The sequence below is a fragment of the Nansenia antarctica genome, assembly GCF_963989245.1.
Source record: "Nansenia antarctica genome assembly, chromosome: 2".
NCBI classification, from domain to species: Eukaryota; Metazoa; Chordata; class Actinopteri; order Argentiniformes; family Microstomatidae; genus Nansenia; species Nansenia antarctica.
This window is the reverse complement of record NC_137675.1, coordinates 22,232,570-22,253,520: the sequence shown is the minus strand read 5'-3', so window position 1 is coordinate 22,253,520 and position 20,951 is coordinate 22,232,570. Positions and strand designations below refer to the sequence as shown.

The following is a 20,951-nucleotide window of genomic DNA, read 5'->3' as shown; positions in this document are numbered from 1 at the left end:
TCTATTCCAGTCTCTGACTCTATATGGAAATGAGGGAATTAGTGTCAGACTTTTATTGTTTGTTTCTGTTCAAATAATATGTTTTCAAACTTCCAGTCTCTTGTCTTGAGCCTCAAATAGGCCGACAGTGTGTGTCAACTGTGGATAAACAGCTTTGTTGATAGGATGATAATCAGCCATTCGATCCATTAGAACTGTGGGCCTTTTTTTTGACGTTGACTGGAATACAATGTGACATAACATATGTGAAAAATATTGACTTATATGGGATCCAGGGGTCTGGAGGAGAGGATAAGGTATAGGTACAGATATATGGATACCAGGGGGTAGGCCTAAATGATGGCAAAACTGTCACACGTACTAGCTCTTCATTAAACAATCTGAGGAAAATAATTTCACCTGGTGCATAATAATAAGGGACGACGATGATGATGACGATGATGATGATGAAGATAATCAGAGACGCACCTCAAGTTTCTCCATGAAGCAGAGAGAGGGGGGGGGTACCAAAAGATGGGTGGATGACGTCAGCAACGCTGCGAGGCCCCCAAAAAAACAAAACAACGCGATAGTTCGGAGCCACTCTGGAATCCCCGAAAGATGGCGTCGCCTCCGGACGAGGAGAGCTTGGAGTCTCGCATCAGTGAGTCCTACGATGCTTTTACACCTTTAAAGACACATCCTAGGGTTGAGATTGATTTGAAAAGGGATAGGTGTAAGATGCGACGTGGGTTGGGCTGAAGATGAGCATGTCGGAGTAACTGCTACACTAAACACTGAGGATGGTGAATGCTAAGCTGGCTAAGAAAACCTTTTAAGTGCATATTCATAAAACAACAGTCAGTGACAGTTCAGGGCAATAACAGACCTCACCCCTGAGTTAGGAACGGTTAATAACGCGTTGACAACCACGAACAACGTCGGGTTGATCGGTTCCTTGAATTGCAAAGATAGATCGTAACACATCTTTTTAGACTAGTAGCCTACAGACCAGACTCGGTGGCTAAACCAGGCTAGCCAGCCTATCCTACAGCGACACTAGCCTGTCAGTGTAGATGTGTCAACGGACACACACATGGGGGAGGAGTCACGACGACTGGACTCTTTTTGTTGTTGTTGACACAACATTTTTTTACACAAATACAAAGCCTTATTAGTTCATGGACACATGGAAATATTTGATGTTTTGGACAAAGCCATGGCATGATTTAAAAAATGTGCATATTCATTCATCCACCGCAGACAAAGCCACCAATCCTCGCAACAAGGAGACGGACTGGGAGAGTATCGAGGGCTTCTGTGACCATCTCAACAATGAACCAGAAGGGTGAGGTCCGATTATATATATATATATATATATATATATATATATATATATATACACGTGATTTATATGTCTGTTATTATGGTGAGGGACAACAGAGTTCATTCATTCTTTGTCAGCCAGTGACATCAGTGATGTCTCTGTGTTTCATAGTGTACTGTAGGTTATGTCAAAGCGTATTGACTCTGCAGGAACAATTAAAAAGAGACTGTTGTGGTGGTGTGGTCCAGTGGTCTAGCTCTGCGGTCTACAGTGCACATGTCGGCATGGGTTCGAATCTGGCCCATGCCCTGCTGACATGCCCTCTCTTCCTTCTTCTCCTTACTTTCCTGTCTGTCTTCACTTTATCTGTCCAATAAAATGAAAAATATGAGTGGGACTGCCCCACTCAGATAAAAATAACTTAAAAAAAAAAGAGATTTGAGGCCTGCCTGTTTCACCCCCAAAATAATGTGAAAGCCATGCAACTGGACAATCTAGACAAATTGATGGCAGCTACTAGATTGAAATCAAGTGCAATACTGAAACACAACTGTGAACATTTCAAACCTGCAAACTGCGACACTTTAAATGAATGTGCAATAACACTATGTGCAATATGACAACCCTAGGGTACATAAGGTTCAGAGAATAGGAAATGTTAGAATAGGTATAGCATAGCATAGAGTACAGCACAGTGTTTTATTTGTATAGTATAGTATAGTGGATAGTGTACATAGCCTTTATTTATGTAAACCAGCTCTTTTCCCTTCTTGTTTTTATTTTTTTTTTTTTCTAGCACCAGGGGAGCCCCCCCTCCCAAATTTCGTTGTTTGGTACCTGTACTACAGTATATCAATGACAATAAAGACCATTCATTCATTCATTCATTCATTCAACTGATCCAATGTTTTTTTCCTCTAGTCCCCAGCTGGCTACCAGGCTTCTGGCCCACAAGATTCAGTCACCCCAGGAATGGGAGGCCATGCAAGCACTTATGGTGAGAATACGGTCACTGCCTGGGGAATGGGTTGGGTTAACAGGCATGCCCACTAACATCTGATTTAGAAAGGTTCGACTGTATGCGCCATGTTTCTTTCTGTAGGTCTTGGAGACGTGTATGAAAAACTGTGGGAAGAGGTTCCACAACGAAGTGGGCAAGTTTCGCTTCCTCAATGAGCTCATCAAGGTGGTCTCACCCAAGGTACTGCCTCAGGGTCTACTCCCTGACTGCCCTCCACACCCCTGCAGCCATGTTGAATGAATACTCCCATGTCTCTCTCTCTCTCTGGTGTAATATTTGTGTGTGTGAGGTTTAAGAGTTTGTATTGGAGTTATTGTTTATATTGCTTAGTATTATTTTCGTTGTGAAGACATTTGTCTATGTAAAAAAAAAACGCTATACAAATAAACTTGAATGATTGAAGAGCCAAGAACCATCCTCCTAATCCGCTCTCCTCTTCAGTACCTGGGCTCTCGTGCTCCAGAGCCGGTGAAGAAGAAGGTTCTGGAGGTGATGTTCAGTTGGACGGTTGGCCTGCCGGACGAACCCAAGATAGCAGATGCCTACCAGATGCTGAAGAAACAGGGTGAGTACGATAACACTGATAGGATGAGGATGTCTCAAACAAACAGTACCGAAAGCTGAAGTCTATAACACTGATCCTGATACACATAGAGAGAGAATAACAGCAGGTGAAGCTGTGTTAAGTCCTTATCTGTCAGTTAACTTTGAGTATATGACCTTATGTTGTAATCAAAATGAATTGTCATATGATACAAGTATCACAGTCAAGAGTTACAATGTCAGGAGTTGCTTCGATTTTATTCTTTGTCTGCAAGTTCCCCAAATCCGTCTTTCTGATCTGGGCACGCACAGCCTCTTGTCTCATTTCTGCTTTCCATCACAATGCTGTTCCAACACGAGACCTAATCACTTTGAAACCCCTGCGTCATACAGTAGCTAGTATACTTTCCACTCCAGAATTAAAGGGAGACTTCACCGATTTTTAACCTTATATACATCATACCAGCAGCACCATACCAGAGCCTCTGTATGTGAATGAATATGGAATTCAGCAATTTTCAAGAACTACAATCATAAATGTACTCCCCAAGGCCCCCCTATGATATCATGGGGGTGATTTCCATAGGAATGTTACTCCTATCTTTTTGACTACAGAACATAGACAATATAAAACATGGAGCATACCTATGATGATAGACAATTACACTGTATGATTTAGATCATTACAAAGTTGGTTTTATTGAAATGCAACTCCAGGTGCAACAGCTTTTCTGAGTGAACCTCAACCAGAGCCAGTTTGTCTGTGTTGTTTTCATTTCCTGTGTCCAGCTGCTTCAAGCGTTTGACTCCTTATGCACAACGCAAACAACGTTGTTATTGTCCGCTTCCAGTGGAGACCTACATCCAGATTTTCCTATATAGCGCTGTAAGGAATGTTGACAGACTGTTGTTTATTCATGTGAAGTGGATGGTGGTCCGTGGTCTCTTCCAGGTATTGTGAAGCAGGACCCAGTGCTTCCTGATGACACACCCCTCCCACTACCCCCACCCAGAGCTAAGAGCGCCATCTTTGAGGATGAGGAGAAGTCCAAGGTGAGGAAGAAGCACAGGGGAGCGCCTCTCCATTTGTCATTGGTCGTGATTGTTGTCTGACGTTTTCTGATTTTCTCTTGCCCATCCACCCATCCACTGCAACTTGGGTCATGCATTTCCTGATTGCCTTCTCTCCATGTGCCTCTCTTCTTTACCTCACTCCCCCTCTTTCCTCTTAATGTCCTCCCCCCTTTCCTGCCTGTGTAGATGCTGTCTCGCCTTTTGAACAGCACACACCCTGAAGATCTTAGAGCAGCAAACAAACTAATTAAGGAAATGGTGCAGGAGGTGAGTTATAGTGTGTCTGTGTGTGTGCGTGCGTGCGTGTGCGTGTGCGTACACGTACACGTGTGTGTGTGTGTGTGCGAGCGCGCACTAAATATACAAGCCCTTACTAAAGTAAAAGCCATTTTTTATGATTCATTAAACCCTCTTAAAATCTGTGTACAAGGACATATCACTATCCTCATGTTTGTGTTGTGTGTGACAATACACTATTATTATTATTATTATTATTATTATTATTATTATTATTATTTAAAAAAAATGTAATGCCATGCCTGCTTTATTGGGATATAGACAGTAGAGATTGACAGGAAGGATGGGTGAGAGAGGAGGGATGACAGGATGGCAAAGCCGAAGGGAATCGAAAGGGGCACCTTGCGATCATGCGGTATGCGCATTAGTGTGCCACGCCCCTAAGCGGCCCGTGTGTGGTTTCTCTGTGCATCCCCAAAGGACCAGAAGCGCATGGAGAAGGTGTCAAAGCGGGTGAATGCCATCGGGGAGGTGAAGGAGAGCGTGGGGCTGCTGACCCAGCTGCTAGGGGACTACAGCAAGGAGAGCAGCTCCCAGAGCAACGACGAACTCATTAAGGTGATTATAGCACAGCTCTGCACACACACACACACACACACACACACACACACACTGCACTGCACTGGTCAGCACTGCTGGAGGGCATGGGACAGACATGGACTACATAGCTGCTATGACAACTGGTAGAGGGACACAAACACACACATGCACATGCGCACACACGCGCACACACACACACACACACACACACACACACACACACACACACACACACTGCATTGAGAGGGAGCTGTACTGTACATGCAGTGTTATTGGTGGTTGATATGATATGATATTGATATTGATAGATGATGATATTGATTGATGAGGATATTGATTGGTGATGACATTGATTGGATTTGCAGGATCTATACCAGCGGTGTGAAAAGTTGAGGCCCACTTTGTTCCGACTGGCGAGTGACACGGAGGACAATGACGAAGCCTTGGGTGAGCGCCATACTTTTAATACATGTTTTTAATATGTCATATTTTAGGGCATTTCTGCTTTTACTGGGATAGAGACAGTAGAGATTGACAGGCAGGATTGGTGAGAGAGAGAGCAGCTGTGGCTCAGGAGGTAGAGCCGGCGTCTAATGATCGCAAGGTCGGCGGCTCGATCCCCGGCTCCTCCTGTCCACGTGTAGAGGTGTCCTTGGGCAAGACACTGAACCCCCAATTGTTCCCCAATGAGCGGGCCGGCGCCTTGCATGGTGAATGTGTGTGTGGATGGGTGAATGAGAGGCCATTGTAAAGCGCTTACTAGGAATAAGGTGCTATATAAGCGCAGTCCTTTTATATGTCGATGGTCAGAATCGAACTAGGAACCTTGCCAGTATATGCATTAGTGTGTTACGACATTAAGTGTCCCCTGGTGAGCACCATTTGATTACATATATCTTCAAATGGCTCTTAAAGGTGACGCATATGATATATCATAGTAATGTCATTTCTTTATTATGCATTGGTTGTTGTCGTGTCACGGTGTATGGTTGGAGGCGGGGCTTACCTTACTGTGTGTTTCTGATTGGGCAGCGGACATCCTGCAGGCCAATGACAGCCTGACGCAGGTCATCAACCTGTACAGACAGCTGGTGAAGGGAGAGGAGGTGAATGAAGACAGCACAGGCATGCCCACACTACCAGGTGAGAGAGGACACACACACACACACACACACACACACACACACACACACAGGTACACACACACACACACACACAAACACACGCACACGCACACACACACGCACAGCAAGTTCATTACTCCTTAATCACATTGATGAGGCTGAGGTGTGTTTGATCGCTCCTCGTCCGTCTCCCCTCAGCCAGAAGCACGGCCCTCCTAGACCTGACAGGGCTGGACACCTCGCCCACCGGGGCGCCCTCCTACCCAGACACCCCGTCTCTACAGACCCCCTCACAAGAGCTGGGCTTCAGCCTACTAGACGATGAACTCATGTCATTGGGTAAACAGTCCTCAAAATGTTTCCTTTTCCTGTCCTGTTGATGAGTCTAGAATTATTTTCCATTTGAGATTTCCATGACGATTCTCTCTCTCTCTCTCTCTCTCTCTCTCTCTCTCTCTCTCTCTCTCTCTCTCTCTCACACACTCCATTTGCTTTTTTCACTCAGGACTAAACGATGTAACGCCCAACTCGAACCCCACTCCTCAGTCGGCAGACTGGAATTCATTTCAGGTGAGAGTGAGTTGTGTAAACACACACACACACACACACACACACTCACTCACATTTTCCCTAATCGCATGCTTGTCCCCGATGAAGGTCATCAGGCTGAAATGTGTTGGTGACTGTTTGAAACACTCTCTATCAAGATATGAAGTATAACTTCATGACAAGCTGGTCTTGACTGTTTGAAACAGACAACGTTATGACAACGTTATGACCCTAACCCTGGTCTTGTTCAGTCCTCTGACAGTGTTGACCCAGCCATCCCAGCGGTCCCTGCTGCAGTGCTCCTACCAGAGGTCACCCTGACCCCGACCCCCCAGGCTCATTCAGGGGGGGCCCCCACCGCTCCTCCTAAAGCCCTGGACGAGTTAGATCTGCTGGGCAAGACCCTGCTGCAGCAGTCCCTCCCCCCGGGGAGCCAGCAGGTCAAATGGTAAACATGATCGCAGTGACAGACACAAAGTCACACACCAACAAAAGAGATGCTAATGTTCAGCCACTTTTAGCTTTATAGCTTAGACCACAATTGCTTCAGACACCTGAATGACATATTGTGTAACTTTACGTTATAGTCAAGTGATTTGTAGTGACAAAATGCCTGCGTCCAATCTCATGATCAAACTGTGGTAGTGTACCAAGATGGCCGACGGACATCTTTCACTGTTTCTCCCTCACAGGGACAAGCTGCAGCCTCAGTCCAGACCCACTCTACGAGACCTCCAGACCATGTCGAGCACCAACCCCGGTCCTGTCCCCAGCAGCGGCAGCAGCACCACCCCGAGCCCCATCCAGGCCCTCCCCTCGGAACAGCCTGGGGCTCTCCTAAACTCCAATCCCAGCTTCGGGGTTCCTGCACAGGGCATGGCTCCTGCCACCGCCCCCCATAACAACATTTCCTTAGCTAGCGTGACTGTGCCTCTAGAATCCATTAAGCCTAGTAAGACCAATGCTTTCATGCAAGTAATCCCAGAACTGTGTGGTTGTTTTGAATTTGAACCGAATTTGTTTTGCTAATGAATTACATTTGACTTTCAAATGTATTTCCAAATGTATGATTATTTTTCTCTCTCTCTCTCTCTCTCCCTCCCCCCTCTCCATTTCTCTCTCCCCTCTTTCTCCTTCTCTCCGTCCTTGTAGGCAGCTTGTTACCGGTGACTGTATTTGACAAACACAGCTTGCGGGTGTTGTTCCACTTCGCCCGTGACTCTCCACCCTCTCGGCCTGACGTGCTGGTGGTCATCATCTCCATGTTGTCCTCGGCCCCCATCCCTGTCACCAACATCCGTTTCCAGTCTGCTGTCCCCAAGGTGGCCTAACTGTCCCCGCCTGTCTCCCTGTCACCTCTTGTTACGCCTGGGCCACACTGGTCATCTAACCCCTCCCTCCCTCCATCATTCACCTTTCCCTTTTTCTTTTTTCCTTGTTTGGTGATGTGTTTCTCTTCACCTGTCTAGGTAATGAAGGTGAAGCTGCAGCCTCCCTCGGGTACGGAGCTCCCAGCCTTCAACCCCATCCTCCCGCCTGCCGCCATCACACAGATCCTGCTGCTGGCCAACCCTCACAAGGTACTGCAGTGTTTCCCATTCATTACCTGGACTGTGGCGGCCCGCCATGGTCCAATTTGTCCCGCGTCTAATTTACTCCGCTAGCACCCCCCCCCCCTCGTTGACGAAAGACTTTAGAGGGTCCGAAGTCCACCCACCACAGTCCTACTAAATCTGTGTGAGACACTGTACTGCAACAGTCTCGTCCCTCTGTCTTTCATATCATTGTTACACTTTGGTTTATGGGACAGTTACTAGCTGTTCACAGAAACAACGTTATAAAAATAAATGACACATCGATGACCTTTTTACTGTTTGTTTACTAGATTTGAACTAACATGGTCAAATCTCTTATGTCTGCCGTTTCAGGAAAAGGTGCGTTTGCGATACAAGCTCACGTTCGACCTGGGAGAAGAATCACACGATGAATCTGGCGATATAGAACAGTTCCCCCCTCCAGACACCTGGGGGAGTCTTTAGTGGGACGGACCAACATCCTGACACCTTATTCGCTGCATCGAATTGGTGGAGGTTGAAGTTGCCCCCCTCCCCCTCCCTCCAAATCGCTGATCCAGGACAAGATCATGTTTTTACATTTGAATGCTTCATGGATTAAATTAAGGTTGGCAAAGCCGATTCTGGAACAGTTGTTGGGGGGGCAGCTTCTCCCTTGTGCCTCATGTGACCTCTCTTCCTTCCATGTTCCTGTTTTGTCATCCTCTATTCATTCTGTGTGTTGTCTTCATCCCAGTGACCCTAATACAATCAAACCCTTCCCCTCCAATCCATTGCTGTAACTTCATGCGAACTATGAAATCATCAAATCATTGCAGTGACTTCTGAGAGAACAAGTCAAGCCTTTTAAATTGTGTGTGTGTGTGTGTGTGTGTGTGTGTCTGTCTGTCTGTGTGTGTGTGTGTGTGTGTGTGTGTGTGTGTGTCTCTGATTGATTGATTGATTGATGTGTGTGTGTGTGTGTGTGTGTGTGTGTGTGTCTGTCTGTGATTGATTGACGTGTGTGTGGGTGTCTAAGACTGACTTTGCATATTCTGCACTATACAACACTATCAAATAGTATAGTCCCAAAGTATTGTATTGTCTTGATTTTATCATTTATTTGCTGCAAGACAAAAGGGGTTTGCAAGCGTGTTGGGCAAAGGGTGTCTCCAAGCTGTGACAAATGATTCCTGTCAAACGTCTTCGAAGGGAATCCAATTTCAAGCGCTTTCATACTGTTCAGATGTAACATATCGTTTCTTTTTTTTGCTTTTTTTTGCCACCACTCCCGCCCGCCCCCACAAAACAATTGTACACTACATTAGATTTCCATTTCACCAGTTTTTCCGCTGAAGAGATTTCTCCACACAATACACTTTGAACTTGCATGCACTTGTTTATGTTGAATTTTGCACATACAAAGACTCCCACCTGTCACCTGCTCCCCTTTTCCCTGTACTCCCTTCTGCTGTCGATGGACCTGAAGTGAGACACGTTCAGTGCTGATTGATCAACGCTGACATCCAGTAGAAAATCTGCCGTATGTGCCTAAGCTGAAAGTTCATTCTGTACCTCTGTTTTGTATTATGGTTCTACCTACCATGTACATATTTTATGTTTGTTTGTTTGGTCACTTTTCGGTTGGTTTGTGAGTCGGCCTACTGTTGTTCTTTAGAAGAGATTCGGTTATGCATCCTCTGATGAGAAACTAATGGGAATTTGGTTATTAAGTGGGGTGTGTTAGTTCACTCCATTTGCACGTTTCCCTTAAGCACAGATCTAAGGTCAGCTCCCCCCTCCCCAAATCCTAACAGTAAACCATTAACAGTGATCCGAAACTGATCCTAGCTCAGTGTTTAGGGGGTAACCGCATCCTATGGAGCTGTATCTCTCTCTCTCTCTCTCTCTCTCTCTCTCTCTCTCTCTCTCTCTCTCTCTCTCTCTCTCTCTCTCTCTCTCTCTCTCTCTCTCTCGTCACTCTGCAGCTTCCCTTCCACATTCCAACCATGGAAATAGAATGCATAGATGATTCTAATTCTGATATTCCAAGTTCCAAAAATCATCCCTACTTTTATTCCCTGCTCTGATTTTGTAAATAATAACAATTACAGTTCTGCATCATGTACATTTGCCAAAAACAATTACAAAGAGCAAATAAAATATGAATGGGATCTGAGAGAATGTAGTGCAAATATGTATTTAAGGGAAATAAAGTTATTCTTTATCTCTGGGGTTTAACCTGGCTGTTGTGTCTATGTTGTATCGCTGCATTTGCTCAACAACAACAACAACAACAACAACAACAAGCACAAGAGTTGTTTCCAAAATCTTTATTTACTCCTGTGAAATAAAGCATTGTAGAAAAAGGACCAGCATGTAGATATTTTCTTAAAGCAAAGTGTTATGAGAACTCATTCAACATAGGACACATCTATGATCAGAACAACCTGGCTACTTCTGACATATATATTTTGATAATAATCTGAAATTAAATGAAAACGAGGATGTACATGTAGCTATACAGTTAGCTACTGTAGTTCAAAGAGTACAGCAGAGTGCAGTCACAGATGAATATACAATTAGAGAAGTAGATAGTTAGAGAATGACATGACAACAGATTCCTTTTCAAAGGACAGGCAGGAGAGAAGGCTGGGGGAAAACTACTCCTGTAAACCAATAAAAGGAGATAAAACACATAATATCACACATAAAAAGCATGACAAAACAAACCAGTATAAAATACTTGTGTAAGCCCTTACCTCCTCAATCAATTGACTTTTCAAATCCTACCTCTTTACCTTGGTAGGCAAGGATTCTTAATTCCCCTTTCATAGGAGAAAAATGATTAAAATTGGGTGTTACGGGACCATGGCTGTGACTCTACTTCCTGGCTGTCGGAGCAGGGGGTGGGGGAGTGAAGGGGTACGGCGGCTGCCCTATGAACCCCATCAGGGGGGGCTGTGGCGGGGCAAACTGTTGAGCCATGAGGGGCATAGGCCCCCCTGGGGGTGGAGGGGGCTGACCGAACTGACCCTTGGGCTGGCCTGACTGCTCCTGCCCGCCCCCGCTACCGCTGGACGCCACCCCGCCCGCCCCCGCCCCGCCCCTGGAGCTGTACTGGCTCCCTCCGCCCCTGCCACCGTAGCTCTGGTACTGATCCCCTCCGGACCCGTAGCTGCTCCTCCCCTCCCTGCTCCGGTCCCTGTAGGAGGAAGAGGAGGATGAAGACGACCGGTCTGCGTCCCGGCTCCCGCCCACCCCCGCGCCATTGCGGCCGTAGCTGCCACGGCTGTCCTTGTTGCCCCCGCTGGCGGAGCGCATGCGGCACTCGTCCTGGAACATCGTGTTGGGGTTGTTGGCATGGGAACCGACGTTGCGGTAACGCATCCTGCCACCTTGGCGGGAAAAAACACACAGAGGAAAGATGTCACTGGGTGAAGATAACGCTAATGTTTTGGGGGGGATTGTGGGATGACGCTACAGAATAAAATAGAATACCTTTATTGGCTGCTTAGTGTGGAAATGTGTCTTCAGCTACATAATGACATTGGCGACATCGACATAAACATAAACATTTCACTCGTCTCAAACGGTTCATTACAAATGAATCCAAGTGTCTTTGTTGCCCCACAGAGCCTGAGAGACTTGTCTTGGCCGTACCTCCTCCTCCTCCTCCTCCTCCACCACGGGAGTCGACCAGCTGCAGTAGTTTGGGGTTGATGGCCTGCCGGGCCTCCTCCAGAACTCGGACCAGGTCCCGGGCCTGACGCAGGTTCCCTGGGGTGAAGAAGGTGTAGGCCGTACCCTTGTTGGTGCTGCGGGCCGTGCGGCCAATCCTGTGCACGTAGTCCTCTGAGGAGTTGGGGTAGTCGTAATTAATGACGAACTTGACGTCCTCCACGTCTTTGAGATAAGAGGCGGGGTGGGTGCATTGTGGGAAAGAAGAGAGAGATCAGTTCAGACGGAGGGCGCAAGCTGTGGTAGAAAAGTGTGATTAATATAAGACAATCTGGAAAACTATAAAACTTTACTACAAATTTGATTTCTTAGTAAATGTCACCTTACCTTAATTACCACTTACCTGTCCAATAACAACATGTCAACTTATCCAAATTCGTACACTATGGTATTTTCTGTGGTAGTGTGAGGTAGTACTTTTAGTCTTTGAGATATTCTTTTATATGAATACTATATTCCATAGTAAACAATATTCCTGTTTTGTACAGTAGCGTACATACATGGTGCATTGTGTAGCGAGGAACAGAGGGTTGAAGAGACTGTAAAATATGGGATCGTACAGGGTGAAATCAAATTGTATTTTCTGGTTTAAATGACGGCGTAACGACAAAGAAGTCTGTTTCTCATTACAGAAGAAATGGGGCTCTGACAACACTGCTGGGGCCGATAAACATGTCTCCTTTTTCCCTCCGTTCTCCATGGCAACAGAGGGCGGCCATTTTACTTCAAGAACCTGCCAATAACACAACAATACAATGTCCCCCGAGAGAGAATGTGAAGGAGTAAATGAACAAACCAAACAAATGTTCTACAAACAAATAAACGTAACATCTATCCATGAATGGGCTAGGATTTTTAAAATATGAATAAACAGAATGGAACTACCTGAATGAGTTGTGGGGAGATCTTGGGGGGTCTCCACAAGGGTTGGGGAAGGGGGTGTTTAGGTACTTACCCCTTTGGAGTTGTTTTACAAGGATAGTCACCCCCTTATCAGTCCTGGTTCATGTGGAGGGCCTGGGGGGGGGAGGGAGAGAGGAGGAGGAGGAGGAGGCAGCCCCCTCCCTCACCGTTTCCGTTTCCCCCTCGCCCTTCGCAAACACCGGCAACGTCGGACGGGAGCAAAACAAACAAGGTTTGCTTGCTCACTCGCCGAGTTGCAGGACCTCCACAAACCGGTCAGGACTGGATCCAGCCGAGCTCCTTATAACTCCCTGTCTGTCTGCCTTCGGACGGACGGACGGACGGGGCGGACAGACAGACAGGCACCTCAGGCTGGTCCCGAGGAGAGCTCGCTGGAGTCGTACGCTAAAGACTATGAAGGGTCGGGTGGAAGGGGGGGGGGGGTGGCGGGGAGCTAAGTATCAGAGGAGGGGAAGGAGGGAGCGGGGCTGTATCCTTGTAAATAAAAACTAGCCAAGACTCCTAGTGTATCAGCCAGCTAAGGTAACGTGTGACTGTCGGGGGAGGAGGGTGGTGGGTGGGGCAGCCCCAGTACTGACGTCAGCAAAAGAGCTGCGTGAGCTGCCAGGTGCTGCAAAAACCCTGAGGGGGAGAAAAACAAGGATACTGTCATAGGTAGTGTGGCAAATGTACTGTACCAGTGTTTCCCTCCGATGTCTTCTTAGGCGGAGCATAGAGGCCCCCCAATATCAGAATCCAGGGATACCATTTACCAACCTTTTTCTATCAAGGTCTATGTAAGCCTAAACGTTTTTAGGCAGAGGAAAGCTGAGGAGGGAGGGTCTGGGGGGGTGGGGTGGGGGGGCTTTAGGGCATTACAGACACCCTCTACTACGTATACACCCTGTTCAAAATACAGTATATGCTGCATACATACCGTACACTGAACAGTATCCAGAAGATACCAGTGTCACTAACATACAGTATGTACATATGTAGACTAATACACAAATACTAAACAATCTAAAAAGAAAACATCAGGGTGTGTATCACACACACCACTATGGAGACATGATGGAGGGTATACAGGGGAGCACCTTCCCCCCCCACCCCCACCCCTCACACAGCCCCTGTTCAGGCAGCGTGCCAGAGAGCCCACGGTGGAAGGAAGCTTTGAACTGCGGTAACAAGAAACAGACTGTAAACCCGTGGGGGGTCGAAGGCCTGGGAGCAGCCAACGTGAACTTTATGATGGGTGAAGCTACTGAATACTGAACGTTTATATTCTGGCTTTAGGGGTCATAGAGGGACAGCATAATCCCTGTTGTAGGTTCTAATTGAATCACTGAAATGATAAATGATCGTTTTGGGTTGCTGCCATGAGTATCATTCTATTTAAGAGAAGCATACTACTGTATATACGTTTGAGAGCACCTGTATTGCACATTTGCTGAAATGTTGTTATGTTTACATGTTTAAAGATGTCTTAAACCTGAAAATGGAATGGGAAGTCAAGCAGCAAAAATGATGAGTCTTGTATAGTATGCATGTCTGTTTCTGGAGTGTGCATATTTCATGAATCAATTATTTACAACTACAAGACTGTGTATCGGTATTCATAGTGAAGATTGGAAATCAGACAATATTTGTGATTGAGGGAGAGAGTGTGTGTATGTCCAACCTCTATGTGAGGCTTTTAAATGGAAATGCATCCAGGAATGTACGTATACTTACTGTGTGTGTGTGTGTGTGTGTGTGTGTGTGTGTGTGTGTGTGTGTGTGTGTGTGGTCAGAGCTGAAAAGACATACCCAGACCACGAGAGGCCACATCCGTGGCGATAAGTATGGGAGCTTTGCCATTGCGGAATTCTGAAACATTACACAAATGAAAGAAAGTGTTATGGAAAAGACTGAAAAGGGACACACATGTAATGAAACAATAAAAGTTGAGAAAGAAATCAACATAGTACGTAGTATCACATAACTGGGGGAGGCCCGTCACATCACAGAGGAATGGGCAGTGAACTACAACCAACCTGTCAGCACCCAGTCTCTCTCTGGCTGGCTCTTGTCACCATGGATACACATGGCTGGCCACCTAGAAGACGATACACCCGCAGGGTTACCACCAGGAACACAGGACAGAATGAAAGACAGAAAGACAGAATGAAACAAAGAAAGACAGAATGTCAGGAGGGAAGGGAGTCTAGTATCTTAGCTGCTGATATGAGGCATTTTTCTGTGCCTATCAGATATTGCAATATTAATCTTAAAGATATTTTAGACTGCCCACTCTCAGTCAATATGTTTCCCTCTGTAACTTGTGAAATGTTATTTGAGCTGGACCATGGCCAGATTTAGACTATGGCCAGTGGAGCCATCAGTATACTTAGACTGGACCAGAGTCAGGTAACTGGGTTGCTATGACGACTGGCTACTTAAGGGCATCCATGTCAATATTGTTATGATTTGGGATGGACAGGTGCTTGCTTGACCATCAATATTCTGCCTTTATAGACACACTGCTTGTGTGCTGTGAGTTTGTTCGTTCGCTTTCTCTCTGTGAGAAACGTACCCGACGCTGAATGGAATCAAATTCAACTGTCCGATCCTTGAGCAAGAATCTTTTAATTACCTTTGACTATCGACCTCGGCCACCACCCATCAAACACTGTTTATCAGCTGCCATGCATTATATTATGGTCTCCAGTATGTAATAGATGTGTGTACATTTTACAGTATATATGGTCCCAGCGGGGATCGAACCCGCAACCTAAGCGCTGTTAGCGCCGTGCTGTACCGACTGAGCCACAGAGGACCACCTGTATGACCTGTGTGTCCTGCATGCGGTGTACGTCTCATTCACGTCTCATTCACGTCTCACTCATTGCCTCACCCGTCTCGTCTCATCCTCCTGGTCAGCTCGTCACAGCGCTTCTTGGTCTCGGTGAAGATGATGGTCTTGTTCTCCTTCTCCGCCATGATCTCCTCCATCAGCTGGATGAGCCTGAGGACAGCCCCGCAGAAGAGACTGACACCAGGAACCAACGCTCCCCGACGGATACCTACAGCCTACTATGACCCCTCCTCTCCTCTCCTTTCCACTCCACTCCTCTCCACTCCTCTCCACTCGACTTGACTTGACTTGACTTGACTTGACTTGACTCCACTCCACTCCACTTGACTCCACTCCACTCCACTTGACTCCACTCCACTCCCCTCCACTCCACTCCTCTCCTCTCCTCTCCCCTCCTCTCCTCTCCTCTCCTCTCCTCTCCTCTCCTCTCCTCTCCACTCCACTCCACTCCACTCCACTCCTCTCCTCTCCTCTCCTCTCCTCTCCCCTCCCCTCCACTCCTCTCCTCTCCCCTCCCCTCCCCTCCTCTCCACTCCACTCCACTCCTCTCCCCTCCACTCCACTCCACTCCACTCCTCTCCCCTCCCCTCCCCTCCTCTCCTCTCCCCTCCCCTCCCCTCCACTCCACCCCTCTCCCCTCCTCTCCTCTCCCCTCCACTCCTCTCCTCTCCTCTCCTCCAATTCATTTCACTTCCCATGATATTGCCTTCATTGACCAAGCCCTGTCAGTTCAATTAACGTACAGGAAGACAGTGTACAGGAGACCATCTAAGACTACTGCGGCTTAGGTTGCAGTGAGTGCATACATTTGTCAGTATATACGGTCCTGGCAGGAATTGAACCCGCAAGCGTTGTTAGTGCCACGCTCTACCACCTGAGCCACAGAGGACCACCTCACTTGTTATCCTTCTCGTTCTCCATGCACACGTCCACGATCTGCAGGATGTTGTGGTTGGCGCTGAGCTCCAGGGCGCCCACGTTGATCTGGACCGAGTCCCGGAGGAAGTCCTCCGCCAGCTGGCGCACGTCCTTGGGCCAGGTGGCGCTCCACATCAGGGTCTGTCTGTCGGGCTGGAGGAGGAGGGGAGAGAGGGAGAGAGAGAGAGAGAGAGAGGTAAGAGAGAGAGAGGGAGAGAGAGAGAGAGAGAAAGAGAGAGAAGAGAAGGAGAGAGAGAGTGGGAGGGACAGAGAGAGAGAGAGAAAGAGAGAGAGAAAGAGAGAGCGAGAGAGAAAGAGAGAGAGGGGCGGGGGGAAGAGGGGATCAATAATATGGGTATTGTTTTAGACGGTGTCGTTTTGAAAACAATTTAAATGATCATTTCTATGTACACTCACCCACCCAAGCCTATAACAGGTGTTAACATTCAAAATCAGGTGAAATCAGGTGTTCAGTGTTACAAAGTGTATCGGGTGTGTCTGCATTACCCTGATCTGGTCCACAATCTTGCGGATCTGTGGCTCGAAGCCCATGTCCAGCATGCGGTCAGCCTCGTCCAGCACCAGGTAGGTGCATCGCCGCAGGTTGGTCTTCCCCGATTCCAGGAAGTCAATCAGACGCCCAGGGGTGGCGATGCAGATCTCTACACCTGGTGATTCACAGAGCAGCAGGAGGCAAAGGTTTTTTAACTGTATGTGTGTGTGTGTGTGTGTGTGTGTGTGTGTGTGTGTGTGCACACACGCAAATGTAAGTATACATACTATGTGTGTGTGTGTGTGTGTGTCTAACCCATAAGTATAAATAAAGTCATATCTAATCAAATCATTAAATAATAGGTCCCACTTTCACGACACAAAACAGTCGCACTTGTGATGTGAAACTTGTGAGGTAGTTCACCTCCTCCACCTATTTTGTAAGAGCCTAATCTATTATTTCAAACCACTCGGTGTACGACATCCATGATTAGGCAGAGATTCAATTTGGTTAATTTGGGTTTGAAGGATGTCCCCGTTCTCCACCAGGTCCTCTCACCTCTCTCCAGGTCTCGTAGCTGCGGGCCTTTGGGCGCTCCGCCGTAGACACAGGTGCTCTTGATGCGGGACGACTTGCCGTATTCATACGCCACCTGCTGGACCTGCTGGGCCAGTTCTCTGGTCGGGGCCACAACCAGGCACTGAGGACAGAGAGACAGAGAGAGAGAGGGAGAGAGAGACAGAGAGAGAGAGAGAGAGAGAGAGAGAGAGAGAGAGAGAGAGAGAGAGAGAGAGAGAGAGAGAGAGAGACAGAGAGAGAGAGAATGGGGTGGACATAAATAACATAAGTTACATGGAAATTATAGGGCAAGGATACAGTAGGTAATATTTTAATCAGACAGTCTCAGTGTACAAATGGCTGGCCTACAACACTATGTGGCACCAGACCTGTTCAGTGATAGACTTGAGGTGTATTGAGCCCCAATAAGCAGTGACTCTTCAGTGTTACTCAATGTAGTTTACTCACGATAGGTCCATCTCCTCTCTCTAGGTAGGGCTGGTGGTTGATGTGCACGATGGCAGGGAGTAGATACTGCAGTGGTGAGAGAACAGCACAGATTACTACCAGAACAGTTGTGCGAATGTGTGTTAATAGTTTCACAGTTTGTGTAGCTGTCAGTTGCAGCTTGCATGTGCTCCTCTGGGAGTGTGTGTGTTTACACTGCAGCTGTTGCTTACAGTGTGTGTGTGTGTGTGTGTGTGTGTGTGTGTGTGTGTGTGTGTGTGTGTGTGTCTGTGTGTGTGTTTGAGAGTGAGAGTGAGAGACAGAGAGAGTGTGTGTGTGTGTGTGTGTGTGTGTGTGTGTGTGTGTGTGTGTGTGTGTGTGTGTGTGTGTGTGTGAGTGTGTGTGTGTACACACACCCAAAACAGAGATGTAGAGAGGAGTTGCAGCTGTTTGTACTGTGAACACTAAAGGAGGTTGACATGGCGTCCATACCGCCAGGGTCTTGCCAGAGCCGGTCTGGGCGATGCCCACCATGTCCTTCCCGCTCAGGGCCAGAGGGAAGCTCTGCGCCTGGATGGCTGTGGGCTCCTTGAAGTTCTGATGCAGAATCACGTCCATCACATACTCTGACAGAGGAGAGAGAACCGATCAACGGAAATGTTTTTTACTCGTCTTGCGGTTTCGCTGTTTCAGGGCCTTAGACAGTTCTAAAAACTCACTACACAGAGTACTGTGAGGGGGAACAAGTTGGCAACCGACCAAATGTTCCGATTTTTATTCTGAAAAACGCAAATACATCAACGTTATTGAAAATCAACGAAAAAAATTCTGAATAACAATCAGAACATTTGGATTGGTTTCCGACTTGTTCTCCCTTTCACCAGCTGCCGTCACATTTCATACTTTTTCGCAACACGACCACAGTGTACAGGACAGGAGGGGACCTTCAGCTGTCTGTCTACTCACGGGGAAACTGGGCCTGGTGGAAGCTGGTGATGGGCTTGGGGCAGCCGTTACCTCTGATGGTGATCTCTTTCTTCCTGCGGAACTCATCTATGTCATACTGGAGACAGACAACAGAGATTACAACAGACTCATCTATGTCATACTGGAGACAGACAACAGACTCATCTATGTCATACTGGAGACAGACAACAGATTAATTCAGATTAAAACAGATTAATTATTTTGTGACATCCAGACTAGATTATTGTAATGTCCTTTTGTCGGGACTGCCAAAAAAGAGTTTCCATGGCCTACAAATGGTCCAAAATGCTGCAGCTCGCATTTTGACTGGGTCAAAGAAATACGACCATATCTCACCAGTACTGGCCTCCCTTCATTGGCTCCCTGTCCATGTTAGAGCGGACTTCAAGATGCTGCTACTAACTTAAGCTATAAATGGCACTGCGCCTTCCTATTTAAAGGACCTTCTCGACCCATATGTGCCCTCAAGGGCTCTGCGCTCACAAGGCTCTGCCCTGCTGATTGTTCCTAGAGTCAGAAAAAAGACAATCTGTGAGTGTGCGTTTTCCTTCCGTGCACCAACTCTCTGGAACCGTCTTCCAATGGACATCAGACAGGCAGAATCAGTGAAAGTGTTCAAAACTAAGTTAAAGACCCACCTGTTTTCTGTTGTCTATATGTCATAGGCTGTGTATTTGTGCTGTGTAATTATGTGTGTTTTTAAATTGAAATAGTTGTTTTAAATTGTTTTAAACTGTTGCTTACCTATTGTAAAGCACTTTGATGTAAAGTGCAATACAAATAAAGTTATTATTATTATTATGTCATACTGGAGACAGACAACAGACTCATCTGTCATACTGGAGACAGACAACAGACTCATCTATATATATATATATAGTATGTGTGTGTGTGTGTGTGTGTGTGTGTGTGTGTGTGTGTGTGTGTGTGTGTGTGTGTGTGTGTGTGTGTGTGTGTGTGTGTGTGTGTGTGTGTGTGTGTGTGTGTGTGTGTGTGTGTGTGTGTGTGTGCGCGCGTGCATGCGTGTCTGTATGTGTGTCTACCTGGTTCATGCGCTGAAGTTCTGGGTGTTCGTTGTAAAAGTTCTTCTCAAATTTGGGCAGCTCATCCAGGTTCCACTTCTTCTTGTGGAGCCGCTCCCCTGGGTTCCCAAACTTCTTCATCGGGGGAGGGCCGCCTCTGCTGCTGGACCCAAACCGGGGCCTGAGGACGAGCAGGGACAGGAGTGATGAATTGGGAGGATCCCAAGGGAACAAGATTGCTGAACAGAGGTTTCTAAACATGATTTACCATCCCTCTTTGCCATGGGAGGCTGGTGGAGGTAGAAATCACAGGATGCATTACAATGACAATGCCTCTACCAGCCTCCCCTGCTCTCTGTTGTGTCCACTTAATTGAGTATGAGCCTCGATATTGCTCATTAGGTGTCAGGGCCTACTGTTTTGATGAACAAATGAAGCATTCATTCTATTTCAGTTTGCACACTGTCTGTGCGCGTAACCGTGTCTCTGTGAGTAACATGCGTCGACTTGTTTACTACAAAAATGTAGTGTTGTGAAACTTGCGCGTACACGTAGAATGCTTAAACAGATACGACCTTCTTTATCCAAACAAATACAACAACAAACAACAACAAATCATATGCAAAACTCATCATATCAAAATAGAAGAGAAAGACGTAATTAGGAAAAACGTTATTATATTATAATACAAATTCTTACCCCCTGTCCCGTCCTCGGTCCCGATCTCTGTCCCCATATGAGGAGCTCCCTCTCATGTTGTCGAGAGATTGCTTGTCCCAAGTGTTTTCAAGAGTTGACAGCTGCTCGAAGCAGTTCACACAGAGCTTTATGTAACTGAGTTGAATATCAAACTGCAGAAAATCAAAGTGAATAAACTTTAAAACGTATTTAAAAAAGGAATAACCTGAGGCCTATAATTGCAGAGCAAGCAATTAGAACTTTGTTTTGCAGTAAGTTGCTGTAGAACGTCACGTCAACTCCCAGACCCGCCCCCTGTGGTCCCGCCCTCTCTATGGAC

General features: G+C 46.8%; 2 protein-coding genes across 2 annotated transcripts; one reads left to right on the top strand and one right to left on the bottom strand.

The window, feature by feature from the left end:
* Nucleotides 1–1,247: 1,247 nt before the first annotated feature.
* Nucleotides 1,248–10,121, top strand: LOC308151860 (ADP-ribosylation factor-binding protein GGA1-like). Its single transcript, XM_080524742.1, has 16 exons — nt 1,248–1,327; nt 2,228–2,303; nt 2,409–2,507; nt 2,769–2,892; nt 3,823–3,923; nt 4,131–4,211; nt 4,662–4,799; nt 5,147–5,228; nt 5,814–5,924; nt 6,104–6,244; nt 6,411–6,475; nt 6,706–6,902; nt 7,147–7,406; nt 7,607–7,776; nt 7,924–8,034; nt 8,383–10,121. The coding sequence occupies exons 2-16, from the start codon at nt 2,289–2,291 to the stop codon at nt 8,491–8,493; spliced, it is 1,806 nt and encodes a 601-aa protein (XP_080380868.1). The 5' UTR covers nt 1,248–1,327; nt 2,228–2,288; the 3' UTR covers nt 8,494–10,121.
* A 236-nt stretch (nt 10,122–10,357) lies between these two features.
* Nucleotides 10,358–20,873, bottom strand: LOC308151658 (putative ATP-dependent RNA helicase DDX17). Its single transcript, XM_080524567.1, has 13 exons — nt 20,633–20,873; nt 19,955–20,114; nt 18,891–18,987; nt 18,417–18,550; nt 17,946–18,011; nt 17,478–17,619; nt 16,934–17,094; nt 16,407–16,579; nt 15,548–15,658; nt 14,688–14,749; nt 14,461–14,520; nt 11,671–11,913; nt 10,358–11,405 (listed from the first exon to the last, which is right to left on the bottom strand). The coding sequence occupies exons 1-13, from the start codon at nt 20,686–20,688 to the stop codon at nt 10,891–10,893; spliced, it is 1,980 nt and encodes a 659-aa protein (XP_080380693.1). The 5' UTR covers nt 20,689–20,873; the 3' UTR covers nt 10,358–10,890.
* Between the last annotated feature and the right edge of the window lie 78 nt (nt 20,874–20,951).

Coding starts and splice junctions, on each gene's coding strand:
- LOC308151860 (XM_080524742.1), top strand. Junction 4,212..4,661: donor TTAAGGAAATGGTGCAGGAG/GTGAGTTATAGT, acceptor GCATCCCCAAAG/GACCAGAAGCGCATGGAGAA. Junction 6,245..6,410: donor CGATGAACTCATGTCATTGG/GTAAACAGTCCT, acceptor TTTTTCACTCAG/GACTAAACGATGTAACGCCC.
- LOC308151658 (XM_080524567.1), bottom strand. CDS start 20,688: ATGAGAGGGAGCTCCTCATATGGGGACAGAGATCGGGACCGAGGACGG. Junction 14,750..15,547: donor AGGAGGATGAGACGAGACGG/GTGAGGCAATGA, acceptor ATCGTCTTCTAG/GTGGCCAGCCATGTGTATCC. Junction 11,406..11,670: donor AGGAGGAGGAGGAGGAGGAG/GTACGGCCAAGA, acceptor TTTCCCGCCAAG/GTGGCAGGATGCGTTACCGC.